The 24,571-nt window shown below is 31.6% G+C and overlaps 1 protein-coding gene across 1 annotated transcript in view; it reads right to left on the minus strand.

Annotated features, from left to right (window-relative positions):
• The window catches only part of Smp_175510 (hypothetical protein), a gene marked incomplete at both ends in the record, with an annotated part of 62,970 nt that extends 39,140 nt beyond the window's left edge, over positions 1-23,830 (minus strand). Inside the window, 3 exons of the mRNA XM_018798966.1 lie at positions 11,022-11,366; positions 14,020-14,400; positions 23,407-23,830. Coding sequence (XP_018650802.1) covers positions 11,022-11,366; positions 14,020-14,400; positions 23,407-23,830 — 1,150 coding nt within the window. The remainder of the gene's footprint in view (positions 1-11,021; positions 11,367-14,019; positions 14,401-23,406) is intronic.
• Positions 23,831-24,571: the final 741 nt, after the last annotated feature.

Here is a 24,571-nt window from a genome sequence, read left to right on the forward strand (position 1 = left end):
ACGATAAATTAACTTTTATGTAACTAAAAAACTACAAAGACTGATGATTCATTTAGCATTAAGACCTTAACGATTATGTATCATTACAATAGTGTTCTAGATTAATATATTCCCCCCCCCTCAAATCTACGTCTTCAAGTTTTCTTTTTCCCTATTAATGAATGTTTGTTTCATTACCACTATGTATAATGATACTTTATATAAATCTATTATTATAAAATTACGAATAATACAAGAATCACTTTATGAATCCATTAAATAGCTAATGAAAAGTTAATTGCCTGATTGTATTATACATTAATACATGCAAGTTAACATATAATAAGTAAATAACGCTAAAAATTATTCCGACTAGATCAAAAAAAGTATCTATTAAATAGATTTTGATTAAGAAACTTATTAGGAAAATCAATAAAAATTGATTATTCAGTTTTAATTTTGGGAAGAACAGGGATCTAGGTGGCCTGTGACGATTTTCGTGGTGGAGCTTTAATTACTTGTTGAGGTAATGAATTTCATTCGTTGATGTTTTGATGGGAAAGTTGATAGTTAGCTGACAAGTAATTTGTTCTGGGCTTATGAATATTTTTATTGCTCTCGTAAATTCTCTGTTTTGGAAGACAGGAAAAGTGAGGGTATATCAGATGTGAATTTATCACTAAGTAATTTAAAAATTGTGATTAAATCGCCTTCGGTTCTTCTATATGACAATGGAAATACCTTTAGTTTAGCCAGTCCAACAGCTCACTGTCTCTTTTTAGAAGGGAGTTAGGCCATCTTTCTTCTGTTGACTCATGTAAGTCAATATATTTTGAGCTTATTTCAGGTAACTTTACACCAATTTGTGCATCGAGCGAGCTAGTACTATTTGATATATCTCGATCACTCTTGTTAATATTCTTTTTTGCAGCATCTAATAATGAAATTACTTTATATAGTAACATGTTTGCATCCAAGCAGCATTGATGGTGTAACCACACGGGACTATTTTTACTAAACCGTTTGAAAGCCGCAGGCGTTTGATTTGTGCAAACGTCGTGGTAAAATTTTCTGCACTCATCGCACTGCATGTCATTCTCCATAGGGTATAGACAACCTGAGTGTTGGCAATTGCTTTTTTGTCCTGTCCAGTCCTCAATCAGAGGTTTTCAAAAAAAAACTAGATAAAAACAATACTTAGAGACAAAAGAAACTGATGAGCAGAAAAAAGTGAAAAACTGTAAATTGTTAAAACCAAAAGTGCAAACAAATACAAAAAGTACCAATATACTCAAACGTACAGATGATAAACTACTTTCGAAAAAAGTTACTTTTTGGCGATTATTTCAGTCAAAACAAAGACAGTAGTCTTGATGCGTAACAAACGATCGAAACAATAAATCTAACTCAGAAAGGTAAAATACCACTGTTCTTTTGGAATAGCGCGCGTAAAAATAAGAAAACGGCAAAGTATAGGCAAAAGTAAAAATGTCCATGAGAAAGTTCAAAGAAAAAATTATAGAAGAAACCAAATAAAAATTATCATAATGAATATTTCAAATGGTTCTTGTGTGGTTAAGCGTTCGCTTGCAAGACCGATGGTCCTTGGTTCAAATCCCGCGTGTGGGATCGTGGATGTGCACTGTTTAAGAGTCCCATACTAAGACAAGACAGACGCCCAGTGCTTCCAGGTTTCCAATGGTGCCCTAACATTGATCGTTTCGTGACCTCAATAAAAAACTCAGCAATCTCCACAACTACATACTGATATTAAAGATTATCTTAAAAAGTAATCATCATATTGATCTACCATAATAAAATGTTTTGCTTAAACTGAAATTATTCAAGTTTGATATTATAACAATGTACTGATCTCATAAAAGTTGAAACTATCATAGGTTATTTACTGATTAATTACATAGCGATAAAATAGACAGATAATTTATCTAATGTTATATAGTTAAGATCATGAGTCAATTGAAGCTAGACCACCATCGGAAACCTGGAATCACTGCTTGACGGCCGTTTCGTCCTATCGTGGGACTCCTCAGCAGTGCGCATCCACGATCGCGGGATTCGATACACAGGATCTACCAGTATCGCGCCAGAGCACTTAACTGATAGACCATTGAGCCGGTATCCAGCGGTGTTAATGACTAACCTCAACCAGTGCTAGAGAAAATGGATTTAGAAATGTGATTTCATTAATTCTAATGTTAATAAATCTTAAGTAATCAAATATTGAACACACAATTGAAAATATGTATTGTAGCTAGAAGTATAAATCAGGAAACGGGTTTCATCCTATTCAGGACTCACCAGATCAATATACGCTTCAAACGCATACTAGTAATCAGTCAATATTTACTATTCACAGAATCACTAGATTGTATAGCTATATGGGACAATAAATGTTTACATTACACTATGTAATATATATTCTACAAGATATATAATTGATTAAATGTTGATAAATTTACACATTATAATCAAAAAGGCATTTTGTGGAGATTATAGTAATTTAATAATTGAGTTCATGAGTCAATTGAAGCTAGACCATCATGAAAACTGAAGGAAAATCCTAATCTTCTACTTCATTAGAGAAGTTTGAATGTGTTAACTTCATGAATTTCACTTAGTATTGTTCGTTTATATCTTCCCATTAATGTTTATGACTGAGACTGCTCAGCCTCTAGTTGGCATATATACATACTGTGCGTATTGCTTCGATATAACCTTAATTCACAAGCATTAAAAGCAAAGATAGACTCAGTAGCTGAGTGAATAACGCGATAGCGTTCGAAGCGAAAGATACTGGGTTCGAGTCCCAGAGTGAACATCAACTCTAAGATGCAGGTACATCCAACTGACGAGTCCTAAATAGGACGGAACGTGCGTCCTGGATTCCATTGCTAGTCACTATCCATCTTTGCTTACAATGTTAACTTCATTGTTAAGTGATAGATTATTCATTATGAGAACTGGGTAAGGTAGTATTCCACAAAAATATTAACTGTTCCTTTTTGAACACTAAATCGAATAACTTCACACTATCCAATTAACTTTCAATAATTCCTTCTCTTCATACTGATTAAATCTTTAAAAGCATAAAACAAACCAGACAGAATATTTGATATTTCAATAAAGTTTATAACATAAATACATTGTGTACTGTATCAGAAACTTTCTATTCATTAACCCATCTAAATCAAGAAAAGAACACTCAGATACACACTTCATTATCTAATTAGATAAAGAAATTTACAAAGAGTATAAAACATTTGGTTGAATGATTGACATTTAATAATTTAGAGGGAAAAAACAAAACGTTTCTATTACAGTCTAAATTGTTTCTATTATCGATACTCGTTAGTTACTATCCCATGTAGCAATTTTTTTAGAAAAAAAAGTTTTATAGAATTCTAATTTAGAACTGAAGAAAAAAAGAAACGAATTATGTTCAAATATTCGATAGAGATAAGTATAAATAAATAAATCTGTTATATAGAATCTATTCAGTCGTTTATTTTTGTACTCTTCATCTTTTATTGGTGTATGGGTTTACAAAAGATAAACTATTGAGAGTTTTGTAGATTGACTGTTCCTTTTATTGACTATGTTCCTACTCAGAAGTTCAAAGTATAGTCAGTAGTTTTATAAAATATATTATTATTCCTTAATACGATTAGGCTTTTGTTAGAATGGCTCGTTGGCAAACTCAAGTAAGCCTCAGGAAGCCCAGAAAGAGCCGAAGACATTCCATCTAGTCATCGCTAGAGAAATATCCTAGAATGTTGACGTGTAGCTTCTCTATTGGATGAATGAGAAGGACCCCTTATGATTCTATTGGCTGTCCGAAATGATAATTTACTTTTAGCCAGAAAACTATAAATATATAAGATTTTTGTACTATATTTGACACTGTTTGGGAATAACATTCCTACTTACTAGTCTTCTGTCTTCTCTCTTGAGACGTTGCGGGTTCGATTGGTGTTATATCCCCTGGTGAATTATGAATGTTAAATCTGAGGTCTATTTATGGACAAATGTAATATGCCTATTTCCTATTGTATAATTGTTACGTAACTAAACTATTCATATTCGTGTTCCTATTATCATAAGCTTTATTTTGTCCTTTGAACTATTATTATATGATTCTTGAGTTATCATCAGTCTATCGATTACTTTCCCTCTATTAACAGACACATTTGGCCAATTATTGTACAAATGTTATTTTCTATTTTTTTGGTACGATGTGGTCTGTTTGGTTTGTATATAAACCCAGTATGTTTGTGAATAACGATTCATATTGCAGAGGCTGTTATTTGTGTTCTGGACTTAACTGGCTGGGCTAGGCAAATAGCAGGACCGAACAGTACTCAAGACTGCTCATACGGATTTTGTGCATCACAGCTCCGATCAGTAAATTCACTGTTCTCTAATTGGGCGTTCATATATCAAACAGGGCAAACACGTACGCACTCACACATACGATATAACAATTGGTCAGGTAGTCTAGTAGTACGCGGCATAGCAAGATTCTAAAGCTCTATATACAACAGCTTTATTTGAAGATCACTGAGTTTTTATTACAAAATTAATGAATAAAATGAAATAGAATACTTTCTCTTATTAAGCTTTGAAATGTTGTTCGTTATTTGATTAGTAGTTTATAAAGGATAAATGTATTTTTGATATGGGACAACAATAAAGACTTGAATGAATTGTTTTTGGATAGGCAGTTCATCTCTGAACCATTTGTCAGATATGTAAAAATTCAATAACAGTCCTAAACATCAATGACAAGATTCAAACAAATAATACCAAGTGAATTTAAACTTCGCCTCATTGTACAAGCTAGTGGTTATCAAGTCTCAGTAGCTAAGTGGATAATGCGATAGCATTTGAAGCGAACAGTAGTGAGTTCTAGTACCGGATTGAACATCAACTCTGGGACACAGGTTCATCCGGCTGACGAGTCCCGAATAGGACGAAGTGCGCATCTCAAATCCCACTGATAGCTAACATTCATCTCTGCTTATAATGGATGTGACCTAAGGCAGTCCACACAGGATGTAAATATACCAATAAGAAACTGACCAATCGCAACCCTAAACATTAATGGGAAGATCCAAACAAACAGTACAAAATGAATTCAAAATGATAAATTTTTATTCCCTTTATATCTGATCAGTGGAAGGATTGCACAAATAGTGTTTGTTTTTAATACCTGAAAAACGTTCATACAACTTATTCATGTAATTAATTTTTTTCACCATTGTTATCATTATTTGTATGTTTTCAAAATACGTGGCTGATTGCAGATAATATCAGAAGTGGTATTGTGGATATTATAGTAATTTTAATCGTTGAGATCATGAATCTTGCTAGGTGGGATCGTGGATGAGCACTGCTGAGGAGTCCCATAATAGGACGAAACGGCCGTCCAGTGCTTCCATGTTTTCCATGGTGGTCTTGCTTCAATTGACTCATGATCTCAACTATTAAAATTGCAGATAAGTTAACTAAATAAATGTGTAGACATAATGTTAGTATTTATAACTTGAAATATATGATAATAATTATACTTATTAATTTAATGTTTAAAAACCTTTTCCGTTAACAAATAGAAATAGATCCCGCGAGCGAGATCGTGGATGCGCACTGTTGAGGAGTCACATACTAGGAAAGGATGGCCTTTCAGTACTTTCAGTATCTTCCCCTTTGATGTTTAGGACTCCAATTGATCAGTATCTTATTAGCATATGAGCATACTGTGCGTACTGGGTTCAAGTCCCAGAGTGAACATCAACTCTGATATGCAGGTACATCCAGCTGACGAGTCCCAAATAGGACGAAACACGCGTCCTGGATTCCACTGTTAGTCACTATCCATCTTTGCTCATTAATAAAACAATTTAATAATAATAATGCCTATGAATGCATTGCTTAGATCCTAATTCTTAGTACATGAGTTGGTCATTTACTCATGGCTTATAAAGAGAATAAATGGGATCCAGATAATATTGACCTATCGTAGATGCTAGAACTATTCTGACTAAAAATTACTAACAATGAAATACTGATAAATGTTTGTAAATTAGTTTGAGATAATTGAACTGGACATTAAAGTATTATTAGTAGTTACCCATACAAATATATTTATTCAAGTATGTATTTGTTACTTGTTGGTTGATCAATAACTGAGACAATTTTAAATATTATATATTGTTACTTGAAAGTAATTTAAATGTTCCCTTCTTTCAATCATGAAAAATGAAAGAAAGTGTAATCTTTATTACTTATAATGACGTAGATGGAACGGCATTAAAGATGAAATGATACAGTACATATATGATTTATAACAAATAAAGTTTATTTCATGTAAAATGACCATTGAATTGGAAACATTTTTTTTGTCTTTCTTTTTATGCTTTATGTTTTGATTAAAGTGCATCATTTAAAAAAAGGAAATGTTATGCAACTTAGTAACAAAGATTTACCTGATGTTAGTTAGAAAAGATAGAAAATCTTAAAATTAAAAAAAAAATCATATTCAACTAGATCCAGTTAATCTTTTTAATTGATTGATAGAATATAATACCGAAATCTCAGTCTCATAAATGTTCATTTATATTTAATATAATAAGAACTTTCGTCTAAATTTGATTGAATAGTTTTAAAGTATTTGGGCGTCGAGTTGATATGAGACACTAAGATGTAAAAAGTGTAGTTGTAATATCTCAGCGAATGAATTTCATGTAAGTTCAACGTTTCACTTGATAATCTGATCTAAACTTTTTAAAGGAAATAAAATCAAACATCAAAATTATAAGCAAAGATGGATAGTGGCTTGTACATTAAGGCAATATCGAGGCAATACGCACAGTATGCCCATATGCCAATAAGAGACTGACCAGTTGCAATCCTAAACATCAATGGGGAGATTCAAACAAACAATTCTAAGTGAATTCAAACATCAATATTATTTCAAATATTTGTTATTTATGATCTTTTTTGTTAAGATCCATTGTGGAGATATTCGTCGACTTTTCTATCATAATCAGAGTTACTCATAACAATAATAATGTTTCCATTGTTTGATCTAATAATAATAATTTTTCTGTAGTTACGTAATTGTCTTAGATCATAAATTTCTTATCTAGCTAGATTAGGAGCATTCAGTTTCTGATTTATTAGATTAATTTAAAAAAAAGGTAATAAAAGTTGACAATTCTCAAAACAACATTTAAACAAGAAATTTCAATAGTTGAGATCATAAGTAAATTGGAGCTAGACCACCACAAAATCCTTGAAGCACTGCTTAACGGCCGTTTCGTCCTATTGTGGGACTCCTTAAAAGTACGCATCCACGAACCCGCCTAGAGAGGCTCGAACCCGGGACCTATCAGTCTCACGCTAGCACGCGTTAATATTTTATTCAATGAACTACATAAGTTGATTACATTCATTGAAGAAATATCATTATTGATCATTAAATAAAAGGCATGTTGTTATTTGTTGTTATCCAAATGATCATTTAGTAATTTTATAGAAAAAAGAAATCTATTAACACTTTAAACATTAAGTCTAACATTGTATACAAATGTACCATTTCAGTTAACCGTATTTTGCAATAATTGAAAAAAAGAAAGCCCTCTATACAGATATAGGTTAAAATGAATGAGATTAAAGAAATAAGAAGATAACATAAATGTATGCGTAGTTTAAACTATATTTTTTAAGATTTAGAAGATGGAAAAAAACTGGTAAATAGACTTATATATCAGTAAGAGAGAAAATTTTAAATAGTATAGAAGTAATAGTAAATCTACCATAAAATGAACATTATTTGAAGTAAGTAGTGATCCCTAGAACATGTCTACATTTGATCTACAACTCTTTATTTTATTCAATGTAGTGTCGTTTAGATCCATCATTCTTTGAAGCTAGTGTGGTGTGGTCTACTTATATCTATATAAGTAGTATATGGTGTTGGTCAGACGTAGAATGTATTTTCGCAGAAGACCGATGAGGAAAGAACTGAAATGAAGCGCAATCGTTTGGAAAATGTATGAGCAATGGAATTAGAGAAGAAACAGTGAAGATTGAAACAATTGGTTGTTAATTTGCAAATTGACTGTTCATTGTTTGGTTATCAGAATGTACTGAGATGGTCTGTAAACTTTGCTTAAATACATTTGATTGTCCCCAAACAGTGTTCCGTTCACAACACTAGCTCACTTTAAATTAATTACTATGGATACTAAGAACAAATAGTGAGGTGGAATTCATCATGCATAGTTTGTTTGAATCTTCCCATTAAATTTCAGCGACAACGATTGATCAGCCTCTTGTTGTAATATGTACATCCTGTTTGGGTTGCCTTGATATTGCCTTAAGTCACAAGCATAACAAATAAAGATAGATGGTGGCTATCATTGGAATCTGGGATGCGCATTTCGTCCTATTTGAGACTCGTCAGATGGATATAGGTTGGACAAAGTAGGTTTTAAATGAAAATATCAAATTTCATTTGTTTGTTCATCAGTGAGCTGTATGATTTAAATGATTTATAATGAAATAGCTACTAAACTGTCTATAGTTTTGTCGTAAACTAGATTTTTTCTTTTTAGTTTAAATTAAACTATTTTTTTCAAATTTACTTACATCAATAAATCCAATTTGTATTCTGCCATTACACTACAGACAATATGGTACTCTTTACGCGATTTTAAGTTTCCCTTTTCTTTGTCATCAATAAAATTTAAACATAATTTTGAACGTTAAAGTAATCTGTTTATTCCACTATCAGACAAGAACAAAACTGATATCCATTAAAATATTTGTTAACTGATATAACGTTTCTTTATATTTACCTCTTTTCTTTAATTTTCGATCATTGAAACACTTTTGTTACAAACAATACAAAATGGTGTTTTTTTTTATAGTTTTCGTAGATTATGTTAAACTACAATAAATGGTCGATAATATCGTCGCATATTTTGGAAAGTAATCTTTACCTAGATACTTCTATATATATATATTTAAATTGTTCGTTATTTATCGACTTCGTTTATCTGTATTTTACTATACTTTCTTAGTAATTGATAAATCTGAATTTTTATCTAGGACTGGTGTCAGATAAGGCTGCTTAGCCTCCCTCTTTCTCTTCCTTCTGATAGTTGACTGGATTATGAAGACCTCCAAATCCTAAGGGAAACATGAAATACAATGGACAGGTTAGATGCAAATAGATGATTTGGACTTTCCAGTTCACCTAGCCTTTCTGTCCTGTACGCATGAGCAAATACAAGTTAAGACAACCACTGTAGCGGATGCTTCTGTAGCAGTAGGCCTTCAAATACACAAGGAAAAAAGCGAGATCCTCAAATACAACACAGAAAACACCAAACCAGTTACAATTGATGTCAAAGAAAGAGCAGCATTCCTAAAGTCGAAGAACATATGGAACTCACAACAACTGTATGAAAGCCAATATTAAAGTCACAATCTTCAATACGAACGTCAAAACAGTTCTACTGTATGGAGCTGAGACCTAGAAAACCACCACAACCTTCATCAAAATGGTAAAAGTATTTATAAACAAGTGTCTACGTAAGATACTCAACGTCCGTTGGCTTGATAGCATTAGAAACAGCCTACTGTGGGAGAGAACAAGCCAACTTCTAGCTGAAGAGTAAGTTAGGAAACGATTTTGGAAACGGATAGGATATACATTGTAAAAATCACCAAACTGAATCACGAGGTAAGCTCTAACTTGAAATCCTTAAGGGAAAATGAAAATAGGAAAGCCGAAAAACACATTGCTCTGAGAATTGGAGGCGGACATTAAAAGTATAGATAGCAACTGGAAGAAACTAGAAAGGACTGCTCAGGATAGAGTTGGATAAAGAATGCTGATAAGCGGCCTATGCTCCTTCACGAGGAGCAAAGGGTGTTAGTAAGTAAGTAAGTAAGTAAGCATCTTTATCTATTAAAACCGTCCTCTTGATCCCCTGTCAGTCATATGGCTCTTTCTAAAAGTATTTCTCGCTTGTATTTACTTAGTTTAATTTTTCAATATAGCTGAAATTTTCAAATTTAACCATTATATTAAGTTATCAACCTCATTTATTTATAGGTACTAGTATTTGATTATAAGCAATCAAGTTATTTTTCATCAAGGATAAGGCAAAGTACTGAAAGGAATCAAGGAAATATAATGCAGTCACATAATCCTGCTCAAATCATTGTATTTGCCTTACATTTATAAAAGGAACCAAGTTCATGAAGCCTTTCGTTTGTGTCTGTTAGGCAGTTAACTCAAATTTTAATACTCTTTTTTATATAAATTACAATTCGCATACTTACATTATAGTTCAACTAATAGTCAAGACTCAATTTCGTATTAACAACATCGTACAATTACTTGTTTTCGCAACTTTGATAGCATTAATCAAACGATAAAAATCTGTGCATTTTTGAATAGTGAAAAGTAAATGTAAGTAGTCTACTGTTGTATTATTCCTTTCCTTGAACGTTATATAAGCAACTGTATTTTTCCATCATATCAATTGTAAATCAGTAGAAAGATCTCCATAGTGACCTTTACAGAAGTTTAATTTGTAAAACTACTAGTTACAAATATATTATTCCTATTTAATGTCTCACATCAACTCGGCGCCCGAATACTGTGAAACTATTCGCTCTAATTTAGACGAAAGTTCATATATATATTAGTTGTTATGTATTTCTACGTGGTTAGCAAAATGTATATAACATTTTTTTTAGGATCGTTCTTTTTTGATTCTTAATGCTTCAAAGAAAAATAGTAGTAAATTATATAGTCTATCAATATTTTTTCTAAGAATAATCCTTGTCAAAACAATACTAGTTCTATAAGTTTATTTTATTCAGTGATAGCTGATAGTTAAAGGTTTTGACTCAACAAGAACGTTGGCATATCTTTAAACTATTGCATTAAAAATTCTAATTAATCTACATCAATAAATAAAATTTGTAGTTGTCGAAATACTTACATGATACATTATATCGTACACTATCAGAACGGGCTTTGCTTGATTTGATCCCAGTACTAGTAACTTCACAGAAAAAAGAAGCACCATTATCTTCTTCACTTAATGTGACCATAAATTCTTGAGTTATGTCTTTATGTGTATTCATAAAAGAATTTGACTGACTGAGATGTTTTGTTTTAGTTTGGATAACTGTTGCCTTAGATTCATCAAATCGTTGACGTAAAAGTGATAATTTTGGAGGTGGATTACCAGGTTCAGCAGTACATTTTATTTCAAGTATAGTACCAACTTGAACAAAGTAATCTGGGGATAGGTTTGTATCCAAACGAACAGATTTAGATGGATCTATAAATAAAAAATGAAATAGTTTATAAAATATATACCAGGGCGAGTATTATTTAAACGGAAATGAGAAAAGTGGTTACGTATTTTGATATTACACGATTGTCAGGTACATTCGATTAAAATCCTAGAACTATGATTACTGGGTTTAATTTCGATGACGATGTTTTCGTCGTATATTCATAGAATGTCAAAAGGACATGACTTTCATTTTTGAATTTCGCTGTATTATTTTAACTCTGACAATATTTTTGAAGATAATCAGCATGTTTATGCAGGATTTCTTAGTACATCTCATGTCTTCACTAATCAAGAATTAATATTCATGGATATAACAATTGTATAGTTAAGCATAGAGAAAATTTCGTACCTTGACAAACTCAATCTGAAGAATATTCATGTTGATAGTAGTTTAGCCATCATCTATCGATAACAGCTAAAAAGTCATTTAAATTAAGGAGTACTGGATATGTAACTGTACAAAATGCCAAACGATGACCCGTGATATCTGTGTAGGTGGATTAACTGAATAATTCCTATTTGTATAATACTGAAGAATTTTCTTTATGAGCATCATTTTCTTAAATGAAACAATGAAAATCAATATTCTGACGTATCCGCAATTCAAACTGATGCAACATAAAATATTGGAGGAAGTTTCACAGAAATGTGTATCACTTTAAAGTGATTAATTTAGTGCCATTCTATTCAATGTTTTACAATTGAAGCATTTAGTAAACATTATTTTAAAATTAAATATAAGCTATATATCCTCGGAAAACTCATCTAATATGTAGCAAAACATTTAGATGATAGGTAGTTATGAACGTCCAGACAGCTGGTTATTTAATTTTTGCTGGTGATGAAAATACGCTATGTTATTAAACTGAATGGTTATCATTGATCACTGTTGCTTATGTGTCGATTACCATTTAAAAAATAATCAGTTGGTATTTCGGTTTTTTTACTTCTAGAAGGATTTAAATTAGTAGATCAGATGAATTGTCATAAAAATAGTACGAAACACAGATTTGTAATATTTGTTGAAATATTTGAAATAATTTTTTTAATCACTTTGAGGGTCTAGATAAATATAAACGGTTTTCAATATTTTTGAGTTGTACGCCGGAGATTGACTGTAGTAAGGCAACCATTGGGATCAAATAAGTACTGTGCAGATGTTTCGACCCCATATAAGACTTCTTGTCTGTGTGGGTTAAAGGTGTCACTAGGACCCACGACCTCCAGACATTTTGGCGACGACTTACGTTTCAAACCATCGGGTTTCGATTCAATTGTTGGGATTCCTGACTTCAGTCACTTGGTAGTACTGAGTGAGGGTTATCCGGGACTATTGGTGTATAATTGCCTTACACATAAAATGTTTGGACTCTACTGGTTACAAGTTTTTACTAGAATCGTGTAAATTACCCCAGGAATTTAGTCTTTAATGAGTTGAAAATACCAACTGTTTAATCTCAACAAAATGATCTAGAAGTTGAGCCCCCACAAAGCATGAAGGTTCTGATTTTAATCTATTTTAAAGCCATGGAGCAGGATCGATGAGGTATTTCACATTGGAACAAAACACTTATCCACTGCTTGCTGATTTTCAGTGATTATCTTGCTGCAAACAGATTTACATATGTTACAAAATTCACAATTATGAAATTAATTTATTAATACTAGCTATACAAAATTATTAATCATTATAACCGTTTTCTTTTCACATATAGCAGGCTTAAATATTTTCCCATCGAATGAATAGATTAGCTATCCAATTTATTTTCAGCCTCAATAAAAGAGAGATGTTTTTTTGATGGATATGTAAAGTAATTATTCTTCAGAAGTATCCTTAAATCATGAATCACTCTTTTTTATTTAGCTTCTTGTGTTCAGTGTTGATGAAAAATAAAACTTGACAATGAGTACAAATCTAAATAGCTAGTTTTGTGGAAGAAACTTTCACAAAGCAAGAATGGTAACCGTTTTGGGCTACAGAGTCTGTAATTTTATACAAAGAATACAATCAATGCCTTAGGCAGAAGAAGAATAAAATATTAGACTCAAAGATGAAGGATCACATCTTGGAAGTTGCCGATATTGATGTATTTATCAGTAACAAATTAATAATTTAATTAGTTGAAATCATGCGTCAATTGAGGCTAGACTAACATGAAAAACATGGAAGCATTGAACGGCCGTTTCGTCCTATTGTGGGACTCCTCAACAGTGCGCGTCCACGATACCGCCTCGCGAGATTCGAACTCAGGACCTATCGGTCTCGCGCGTGAATGCTTAACCTCTAGACCACTGATCTGACCGGCATCCAACGATGTTAATGTCTAACTTCAACTAATCCACGGAATTCAGCGAAACATCCACTATTGTCTTCAATGAGTTACTATTTCACAACAGACCCTGTTGGACTGATTTTCAATTGTTGACTTGCGAGAGTCATCTTTACATGGGAAAGTATTTACAAATTATTAGTATTTTGTGTTCAAATTAAACTTTGAAAATAAGTGACATAAAAAAAGTAAGTAATTATATGAACCTTGTGTAAGAAATGATTGATTTTATGTAAGTGTAAGTAAGAAGCACATAATAATACTTTATTTATTTTCAAATCGAAGAATTCGTTCCCTCAACTTACAATAAACATCGTAATCAACCTGTCTTTTGTCACGACGTTGTTGTTGACCTGTTATCTGACAATCGATTTTTCTTTTGCTTACTTCAGGATCAGTGAATCTATTGATTTTTGGTGTAAACAAATCTATGCCTTCATCATGTACAAATCCATTACGTTTATTTTTTGCATTCAACTTTAACTGATCAAATGGATTTAATAATAACTCCCAATTAATTGTTTTGACATTCATGAGATTTTTATTGTGTTCATTTGAATTATTCTTGTGTAACTCAGTGATATTTGTTACATTTGACGAAAGTGTATAATCACACTTAACATGAACTGAAGTAGTAGAAGGAGTTGGAGTATGAATATGTGACTGAACTTCAGAATCCTGTGAATCTGAAAATTAAAATGAATTCATTACAACAATGAAATAGTACACATTTGATAACTTGCTACTGTTCATAAAAAACATCTGGGTATATTATGTAAAGGGTCTCATTTATTTCAGTTTATGATTATGTCCATTAGTTTCTGTAGTCATTTCATTATCTTGAGAAAGATGCTTCCGTTTTTATTTTTCGATTTACGGTATATACTTTTAGATTTCCCTCGAAGTATCAATAAAGATCAGGTTTATCGAATACTGATTTTAAAATTTTTAATTTCAAATTATCGGAAGATATTTTTATAGCTTATGAGTTTCTGAACTGTACATCATTATTTCACATCGTTTCAGGTCAAATATCGAGTAATTAGGTGGAAGAAAGTTATTTCGACAATTATTTATTTAAAGATGGATAGTGGCTAGCAGTCGAATCCAGGACGCGTGTTTCGTCCTGTTTGGGACTCGTCAGCTGGATATACCTGCATCTCAGAGTTGATGTTCACTCTGGCACTCGAACCCAGTACCTTTCGCTTCAAATGCTACCGCGTTATCCACTCAGCTACTGAGTCCTGATAACCACTTGCTTGTGCAATGAGGTCAAGTTTAAATTCACTTGGTATCGTTTGTTTGAATCTTCCCATTGATGTTTAGGACTGCAAATGGTCAGGCTATATCGCGGCAATACGTACAGTATGCACATATGCCAATAAATGACTGACCAGTTTCAGTTCTAAATATCAATGGGAAGATTCAAACAAACTATAGTAAGTGAATTTAACAATTGTATGAAATTACCCGATTTGGTTATATTTGTTCTTTATTTTCACATCATAATTTCATCTTTATTCATTATGTGAATAATAAATAGACTATTTATAACTGAATAAAAAGAACAAAAATAAATTCATTGATGCTTATTTATATTACTTAAATTAACTGAGAACTAAATTAATTAGATTTGGTAGAGTTTTAATTTATTTAAAAGATTCAATTATAAATTTAAAAAAACTATTTGTATAATAATAATAATAATTAATTATGTTCAGATGTATAGTAATAATAATAATCTAGTTGTTAAAAATTTAATTAGAATATATGTAAACATGGGATGCTAGAGTTAATTAGAACCTATATGAAAGTATCAGGTTTATCAAAAGGGGGTTTTGTGGAGATTTTAGTAATTTAATATTTGAATTCATTAGTCGATTGAAGCTAGAACACTATGGAAAACCTGGAAGCCTTGGACGGCTGTTTTGTCCTAGTATGGACTCTTTGGTAGGTCTGTTGTAAGATAGTAACTCATTGAAGGCAATGATGAAGGGTGGCACAATTTCATGGATTGGTTAAAGTTAGACATTAACACCTTTGATAGCCGGCTTAGTTGTCTAGAGTTTAAGCGTCCGCGCGCGTGACTGATAAATCCTAGGTTCGAGTCCCGTGCGCAGGATCGTAGATGGCTCTGTTGACGAGTCTCATACCGGGATAAAACGACCGTCTAGTGCTTCCAAGTTTTCAATGGTGGTCTAACATTGATCCATTTACTACATCAATCAAAATTCACTTTTCACATTTATCGAATTACTATAAAGAAGCTTGTAAAAATACTATACACTTATTTAGATATATATTTATAACAAACCTGTATTCAGAGAAAATATAGCTTGTTAGTGTTAATATCAAAAACTGTCAATATATAAGATGCTATAAGTTTATAAAATAATTATAACTTGCATATATTTCAACTTTACTATTAACACCAGTCTTCTGTTATACAGTATAAACACCAGTTTATACAGACAGATATTCATGTATAAAAAAGGAACTGTATAGTGAAGTTTTTTAACAATTTCTAAACCTAATTACTACAAGCAATCTTTCCGTTGTTGTTGGCAAACGTATGTAAAAAAGAAGACAAACACTCAGACTATCAGTAATATTATTGTCTACACTATACAGTACATGTACACTTACTCAAAAGGGGAACAAATCTGTTTTTTTTTCGAAAAAAATTCACCCATAACTCGTTTAAAACAGTTTATTATAACTGAAAGAAACTATTAACAAGGAATTCACCCCCATTTTATAACAATAATTTTTATGCCTTATTTTTTTTAAAAAAAAAGAAAAAGAAAAAAAAAGCTTTAACTTTATTACTTTGAAAATGAGGTGAGAAAAAGGATGGATATTGGCTAGAGATAAATCGTTTCATTCTCGGGTAAGAAAAGAATATGTAGGTAATTTCTTTTTAGTATAGTTCTGTTTTGTAAATAGTAATATTTTCCTTTATTATTTGGGAGATAAAAATAGTTTTTTTCCTTGGGTATATTTGTTAGTTTTCTATACTGATATACTCTAAATGAAACACCAGAATATGTATATATATATATATATATATATAACATTCAAAAAGAAATTGATACAATCATAAAACTATCGTTTTCTACATGTCGGAAAGGATAATAGCGGAATTGAAATATGAAAGTAGGAGGAGTAAAGAAAATAAGATAATAGACTATGAAACTATGAAACAGACGAAAGTAATTTTCTTAAAAATGAAAATATAAACTATTTGCAGTTTGAATTCATTTAGTATTGTTTGTTTGAATCTTCCCATCGATGTGTTAGGACTGCAAATGATCAGTCTCTAATTGGTATATGTGCATACTGTGCGTATTACCTCGATATAGCCTTAATTCACAAGCAAGTGGCTATCAGGACTCAGTGGCCGAGTGGATAACGAGATGGCGTTTGAAGCAGAAGTTACTGGGCTCAAGTCCCAGAGTGAACATCAACTCTGAGATGCAGGTACATTCAGCTGACGAGTTCCAAATAGGACGAAACGCGCATCCAGGATTCCACTGCTAGTCACTATCCATCTTTGCTTACCTTTTTGCAGTTTGATAAATAAGAGAAAAACTAAGTAGATTGATGTCAATGTTAAATTCAAAGCAGTTGAATTGAATTCATTAGAGAAATTCATATAAAGCGTTATTATTGTCGTGAGTTTGGTATCTATAGAGAGGATTTTCAATAATGGAGAACTTTGTCATTATGAAATTAGGTAAAATATTTCAGAAGAGGGTTTTGTGGAGATTTTAATAATTTTATATAGTTGAAATCATGAATCAGTTAAAGCTACACCACCATGGAAAACCTTGAAGCACTGCTTGACGGTCATCTCATCCTATTGTAGAGCTTCTCAGCAGTGCGCATCCACGATGCCGCCTTGCGTGATTTGAACCCAGGACCTATAAGTCTCGCGCGCGAGCACTTAGCCGATAGACCACTCAATTATAAAAAAGGTTCAGACAAGTTCTTAAAATGTCGGACCATTTAAAAACATGAAAAGCATGAATATATTTAAACTTTCAACACAAGCAAATCGGTTACGTTACTTATTTAGTAATGTCATTTGACGAATAATACCAAGATGTCTGGTCTTTTTTATATAATAACACTGACAGTCTCACTACGGTTGATGCTAACCAAAATTTATCATTTTTTTAAAACATTCACTAATATTCTCTATCATTTAGGGTTTATCTCAGCAATATCTTTGATACTGAACAAGTCTATTCACTGATGACGAGATCGTCTTCAAACTATCATTCAATATTATTTATTTAAATTTATACTTTTAGAAGTCATAAAGGTCATTCGGTACATTTTATTATTCAAAAAATGATTAATTATTACAAGTTTGATAGACGATAGTACTCTGATGTGACTTGAATATTTTAGTCACAGTCTATAAAACTACAAAAAGATCAACGGAAACTACTTCAAAACAAAAATGTTTTATTTATTAAATTAGCTATCAAACGCTTGTTTTTCTTATATCATGTTCATGACAGCAATCATTGGACACATTGTGAATAATTCATAATTACGAAAACTAAACAACACCCTTTTTTGCCTAATATTTAAACTATAAAAAAAATCATTTTGCCCAGTTACTATTTTTTTGCTGTAATAAATAAATACCATAACAATTAAATCGGCTTCCAGCTGAAAAGGAAATTAGGAAAAGACGTTGGAAGTGGATAGAACATACACTGAGGAAATCACCAAACTGCATCATGAGGCAATCCCTAACTGGGAATCCAGAAGGGAAGCGGAAAAGAGGAAGGCCAAAGAACACATTACGTCGGGAAATAGAAGCAGATATGAAAAGGATGAATGTTAACTGGAAAGAACTGGAAAGGATTGCCCAGGACAGGGTTGGATGGAGAATGCTGGTGTGAGGCCTATGCTCCTCCACGAGGGGTAACAGGTGTAAGTAAGTAATAACAATCAAATGAATGAAATGAAATACATTTTCATTTTTGGCGGAATTTTAAAAAAGAGCGCGGAAATATTGATTACTAATTTATTTTATAACTCTTTAGATCTTTTTCAATCCCGTAAAATTGAAAAATCATTGTTTATTTTAACTCTTAAATATTAGCATACCGAATATATGGTAAAGTATTTTATAAAGAATCGACATGTAAAAAGTAAGAAGAGTATTTGTCTATCAAAGCATTTTTTAGTATGGATGTTATACGAGTCTTGAGATGTAATCTAAGCTAGACAATCTATAATAGAAGACGAAAAATCACTAGGAAATGATTTGAAAATATTGTAACTGACGTTAAAACTAAACGTATTCATTTGATGAACCTCTAAAATACAACCTCAGTTGTATCCTTTTATCGTAACTGAAGAGAAGACCATATCGAAAAGAGTTAGCAATTATATGGACGTCCTTGAATAAAAGACAATAAATTGTCTTGATTATTATTTATGCAATATGGTAAGTTCATAATCATATGTTGTTATCTTTACGTTTAAGGTACATATAAGTAGTCACAACATTAATTCTTAGTAATCACTGAAGTACGGTTGTTTTCATGATGATTACTTCACTTTAAAAGCAAACGTCTGTTAAGTTTTAAGTGATTTTTGCTGGTTTGTACTATTCAGTATGTTAATGGTCCACTAAACAGTTACAAATGATCTTCCGTACTTGACTGTTTTTCGGTCAATGATCATCACTGATAACCAGATAATTTTCAGAGTTATCTAAAATATTATTCTTTCAAGTTTGCTAATATGATATATTTTGTTTTAAGACAAGCTATTTATACCTAGTTTAACAGATATTGCTTTCAGAGATAGAATGTTCTTCCATGAAATGATGTAAAGAATTTTTAGCTTAGATAGATGATTTAGGTGGAGGTTTGTTCTCTGAACTGGATGGTTTGGTCCTATAGATTTCATTATTCTTCTGAACAACATCATCAACACTTCTACCCGAAATTTGTGCTGATGATGTTGATCAGAAGAATAATGAAAGCTCTGCGACCAAACTATCCAGCTCAGACAACAATACTCCACCTATATCCTTCCATAATACACTTTAGCATTTATTATTTTCTATACTAAAGTTATATATTTTTCAGGCTATTTGTTTATATTATGTCAAATTATGATAACAAAATTCAGTAATTCACGTTAGTTTTGGAAATACTCGGAAATTTAAATTATTTATCAGCCTATATGATTAATGAATGTTGGGGTTTTTCGGTGCCAAGAAAATTTTTGTAAAAACAAAGATTCTTTGAAAAGGTATTTAAGTATCTTATCTAATTAGTACACAAATATCTTCTTGATGTGGTACAGAATGGTAACATTAATTATTCTTTCCAAAGTTAAAAAGAAACACCAGTTATATTCTTGTTTATGTAAATGTTTTAAAGTGTAGTGTATTGTAGTGTATTATAATTGACTGTTTAAAGCTTAAAGCTTACTCTTTTCATTTCATAATTAACCTGCAAATAGGTCGCTTATTTTTTTTCATGTTTTAACCAAGAAAAAAAGGATGAACTGAATAATGGGCAATAACGTAAACAAACGATAACTATAATAAAATCATCTTTTGTTCTTCATTAATACTAAATATATTTTGTTAGATTGAGAAAAGAGTGTTTCAGGGAGACTTTTAAAAGGGGGTGTCTTTTTATGTATGACTACAGTTTATCCAACTTGTGTGTATATACCAGGTTATTAATTTTATGGAGCATTAGAAGAATTAATAAATACATCATTTTGATCCTCTTCAACGAACATGCTGAAATGATAATGAGAATAATGATGAATTCTCAATGTTTGAAATAATTAACGAATTGATATATTTACGTCTTTTCTGGCGTCAAACATTTTGGCCTTATGTACTTTATATCTTCGTTTAGTTTCGTTTATATATAAATATATACTTGAATGCAAAAAGGCTTTGGTTAACCAAAAACTAGTTCAAACACAAGTGTTTTCAATGAAATATACAATAAACGTTAATAGTGCAGTGTTAATGATTCACTAAGCTATATAATTTATTATTAGAGTGTGAAATTTTAAATAAGAACATTCTAACGAATCATTATGCTATGTGGTAGATATGATCATAAATTATTTTCATTGAAAGTAATAGATAATACAACATCCAACTTTTTATATATCAAAGTACTGTGAAACTAATCTTTAAATAATATTTGTTATATCACAAATAAATACTAACATTTTCGCAGTTGAAATCACGAATCGATCTAAACTAAACCACCATAGAAGGCCCAGAAGCACTGGTTGGCAATTCGTTCTAGTATGAGACTCCCAGCAGTGCGCATCCACAGTCCTGCACGTGAAACTCAAGCTCAGGAGCTTTGATCTCGCACGCGAACTCCTGATCTATAGACCACTGAGTTAGCATCCAATAGTGTTAATGTCTAACTTTAATCAGTCCATAATATAGCGCAACCCTTAATCCATTATGTGAGATGGATAACTGTTTCACATTCAACACGGATTGGACTTCATTGGTCAATGCTTCTCATTAGAACTTCAGGAGTTATATCTTGAAGCTAGTCACTGCTGATAAAATATACATCAACTGGTAATGAAGAATATCTAAAAGAATTACGATTTTTTCAAACTAAATGATTTTCATTTGCAAAAGCTTTGTTAACAAACTGAACAACATATGTCATGTTTACGTTCAACAGAAATGGGTTATTTTAGAGTTAAAATAAGTTTTGAAAATTCGCTTTCATTTACTACAATTAAAAGTTACATCATTCATGTAGACGTTTTATTTGAAATTAAAGATCTCATCACCCTTTCAAAGATTGTAACCTTAACGAATTTACTCACCGTGTTATATTAACATGACTTTCGGTCATTAAAAATAATAATAATAATATAATTAATAAAATAATTGGTTAATAAAGATTAACAAGTTACTGGATAATATGAACTATCTTAGAACTTCAGTATTTCACTACTGTTTTTTCTCAATTATTTGCAACCACTTGACTAAGAAAGCAAATAAGCCTAGTTGATGAATTTCAACTAGCACAAAACCTGGGATTAGGTTCTTTGTAAAGTACTTGAATAATCTGGCGTCAAATAATGGACATTGATATATATCAAATGATAATGGTAGCTACATTACAATTTCAACCGATAGAATTTAATCAATACTGAGGGTCATAAAACAGGATATAGATTACTAGTAAGTGACTGGTTATATTAAAAGCATCAAAAAATGAGAAACACATTGTCTAATTAAATCATAGAGGTCGTGGAAAATAATTCTTACTGCCTTCTAACATCTTACTTACTAACTTACGCCTGTTATCCCCTATGGAGCATAGGCCGTCGACAAACATTCTCCAACCCACTCTGTCCTGGGCCTTCTAACATCTTAGTACATGAAAATGAGTTCGAAATGTTACTAATATAAATTTCATTTGAGATGTATATTGATAAATTAATGTAATTAGTTCACTAGTGCATTCAGTTTTTCAGAGCATTTTTAAAGTACAAATGATAGAATTTTGAATAGTTTTCATATTCAGTAAATAATTACATCATTAAAACTTTCTAATAGTAAAACATCATAATTAAAAATATCAATCGAGAAAGTGATATTACTTATATGCTGAGTTATATCTCGGAAAGTAGTTAGTAGTGGGATTATAAAAGAATAGTTTTATCCTCTTAGAACTCCTTAGTTAACTATAATTTTATATCAGTGTCAGTTTTCTCAATAATACTTTTATTGACTAACAATTCACTATCTATCTGATCAATTAGTTAACATCAACTTGTTCAACGTCTAGGAGTGAGAAACGTGTGTGTTTCATTATTCGAAACAATCGATAGAATATAATCCACAGGTAGATTTAACACAGCTTAGAAACATTTTTTAAATTATGCATTTTTTTCAACAAAAAAAGACAATCATTAGAATATTTGGATTGGTTGAAGTTAGATATTAATACCGTTACACGCTAGCCAGCTCAGCGCTCTAGAGGTTAAGCGTTCGCGCGCGAGATCGATAAGTCCTGTGTTCGAGTCCCGCGTGGCACGACCACGGATGCACAGTGCTGAGGAGTCCCACACTTATTTATTTATTTACTTATTTATTTAAACACATAAATATTGGTACAAGGGGGCACCAGATATATATGCGCCGCACAAATCTCATTTGCTTTGTGTGAGGGCTGTAATACTGCCACGCCCCGAGCCTTTGACCTAAAGATCTGATTCACATAGCAGTGGGGCATCGTAAAGAGATGCACTCCCATTGTAGCCACTTGTTCTTTCAGGATCCTGAAGCCCATGTGCACCATTGGTTTGGAATCAGGGTTTCCAACTCCCCTAGGTGGACTTTCCGTGTCCACCAACGCGGTTAAGGCGCCGGACATTCGCTTTTAGTCCTCTCAACTTCGTAAACAACACCCGTGGTGTGAGAAGGCAGTGAGTGGGTTTTTCCTGGCAGAGGCTATATACGCGTTGCCATGTGAGCGGACTTTCCCCCACTCTTGACCGTACCAGGGCATTTAGGGGCAGTCCCATACTAGGACGAAACGGTCGTCCAGTGAATCCAGGTTTTTCATGTTGGTCTAGCTTTAATTAACTCATGAATTCAACTATTAAATTAAAATGTTCCAAATATTTTTTTTTAAAAAGAGGCATACCTGAAATAATAAGATTATGAACTTTACTTGACTTATTATTATCATCATCAGAATAACATATCCAACGTCCATTGAAACTATTATTTACTTGATAAATTGTATATCGAAAAATATCTATTTGTTTATATGGAAACTTGTTATATTCATTCAATTCATTCTTATTGTTTGTAATCTTTTGTTTAAATGATAAATAATTACAATGAATACCATATAAATCACTTTTGTTATTTATTAATGCACAATCAGTATAGTATAGTCGTTTTAAATGTCTATTTACAGGTTGTTGGTGTATAGGCTGTTTAATAAGGTTGAATAATTCATTTCTAAACTTATTTTTTATACTAAATACAATACAATCTATTGTAATTATAGAACCAGTTTTAATATAATGATTTTGTTCAAATGAATCTTGTTTATTGATCATTGATTGAATAATATTTGAAAGATAATGATGAATAGATAGATTATTGTTGCCTGATTTTAAATCTAACAAAACAATTGTATGATTTTGTTCACTGGGAAGAGTATCTACAAAAAAAGAAACAATATACCAGGGGGTACAGCTTGAGAGTTAAAGAAATAAACTGAATTGGTTATTATATTTTAGTAAACGTGAACACAAATGGGAACAATCGAATGTATTTCAACACTAAATTACAGAATCACCTAGTAAAATCTGAGAACAAAAGAGTAAATAAATCATTTACAAAATATCAGTAAATCATCTCAGACTTCACTGTCCCTTCATTTCCACAGCAATCATTCTCTTTTCATTGATCTTCTTAACCTTCTGCGACCAGGTATTTCACTTTTAATCGATGATACATACTACTTATATCTGTCGACATCCGTAGCAAACATAATATTATGTGAAATAAAACTGAATAATCTAACAATATTCAGTGATGAAATATAATTGTATACGTTTGTTAGCTTATTCACTATATACAACAATCTATAAATTATACACATGTTGTTAAATAGGAATGTTCTTCTTGTTTAATGACTTACCAGGAATGACACCATATTTTGTGAATACTTAATTATAACTGCATAGAAATTTACTTTAAGTAGAAGTGCTGATAGCAGACATTTGTGGTTTAATTTACATTTCATTAACATTTATCTCTAGATAATTAAACGCGATATCGGTAGTTGATTGGTC

Source organism: Schistosoma mansoni, chromosome 3 (genome assembly GCF_000237925.1).
Source record: "Schistosoma mansoni strain Puerto Rico chromosome 3, complete genome".
Lineage (NCBI taxonomy): Eukaryota > Metazoa > Platyhelminthes > Trematoda > Strigeidida > Schistosomatidae > Schistosoma > Schistosoma mansoni.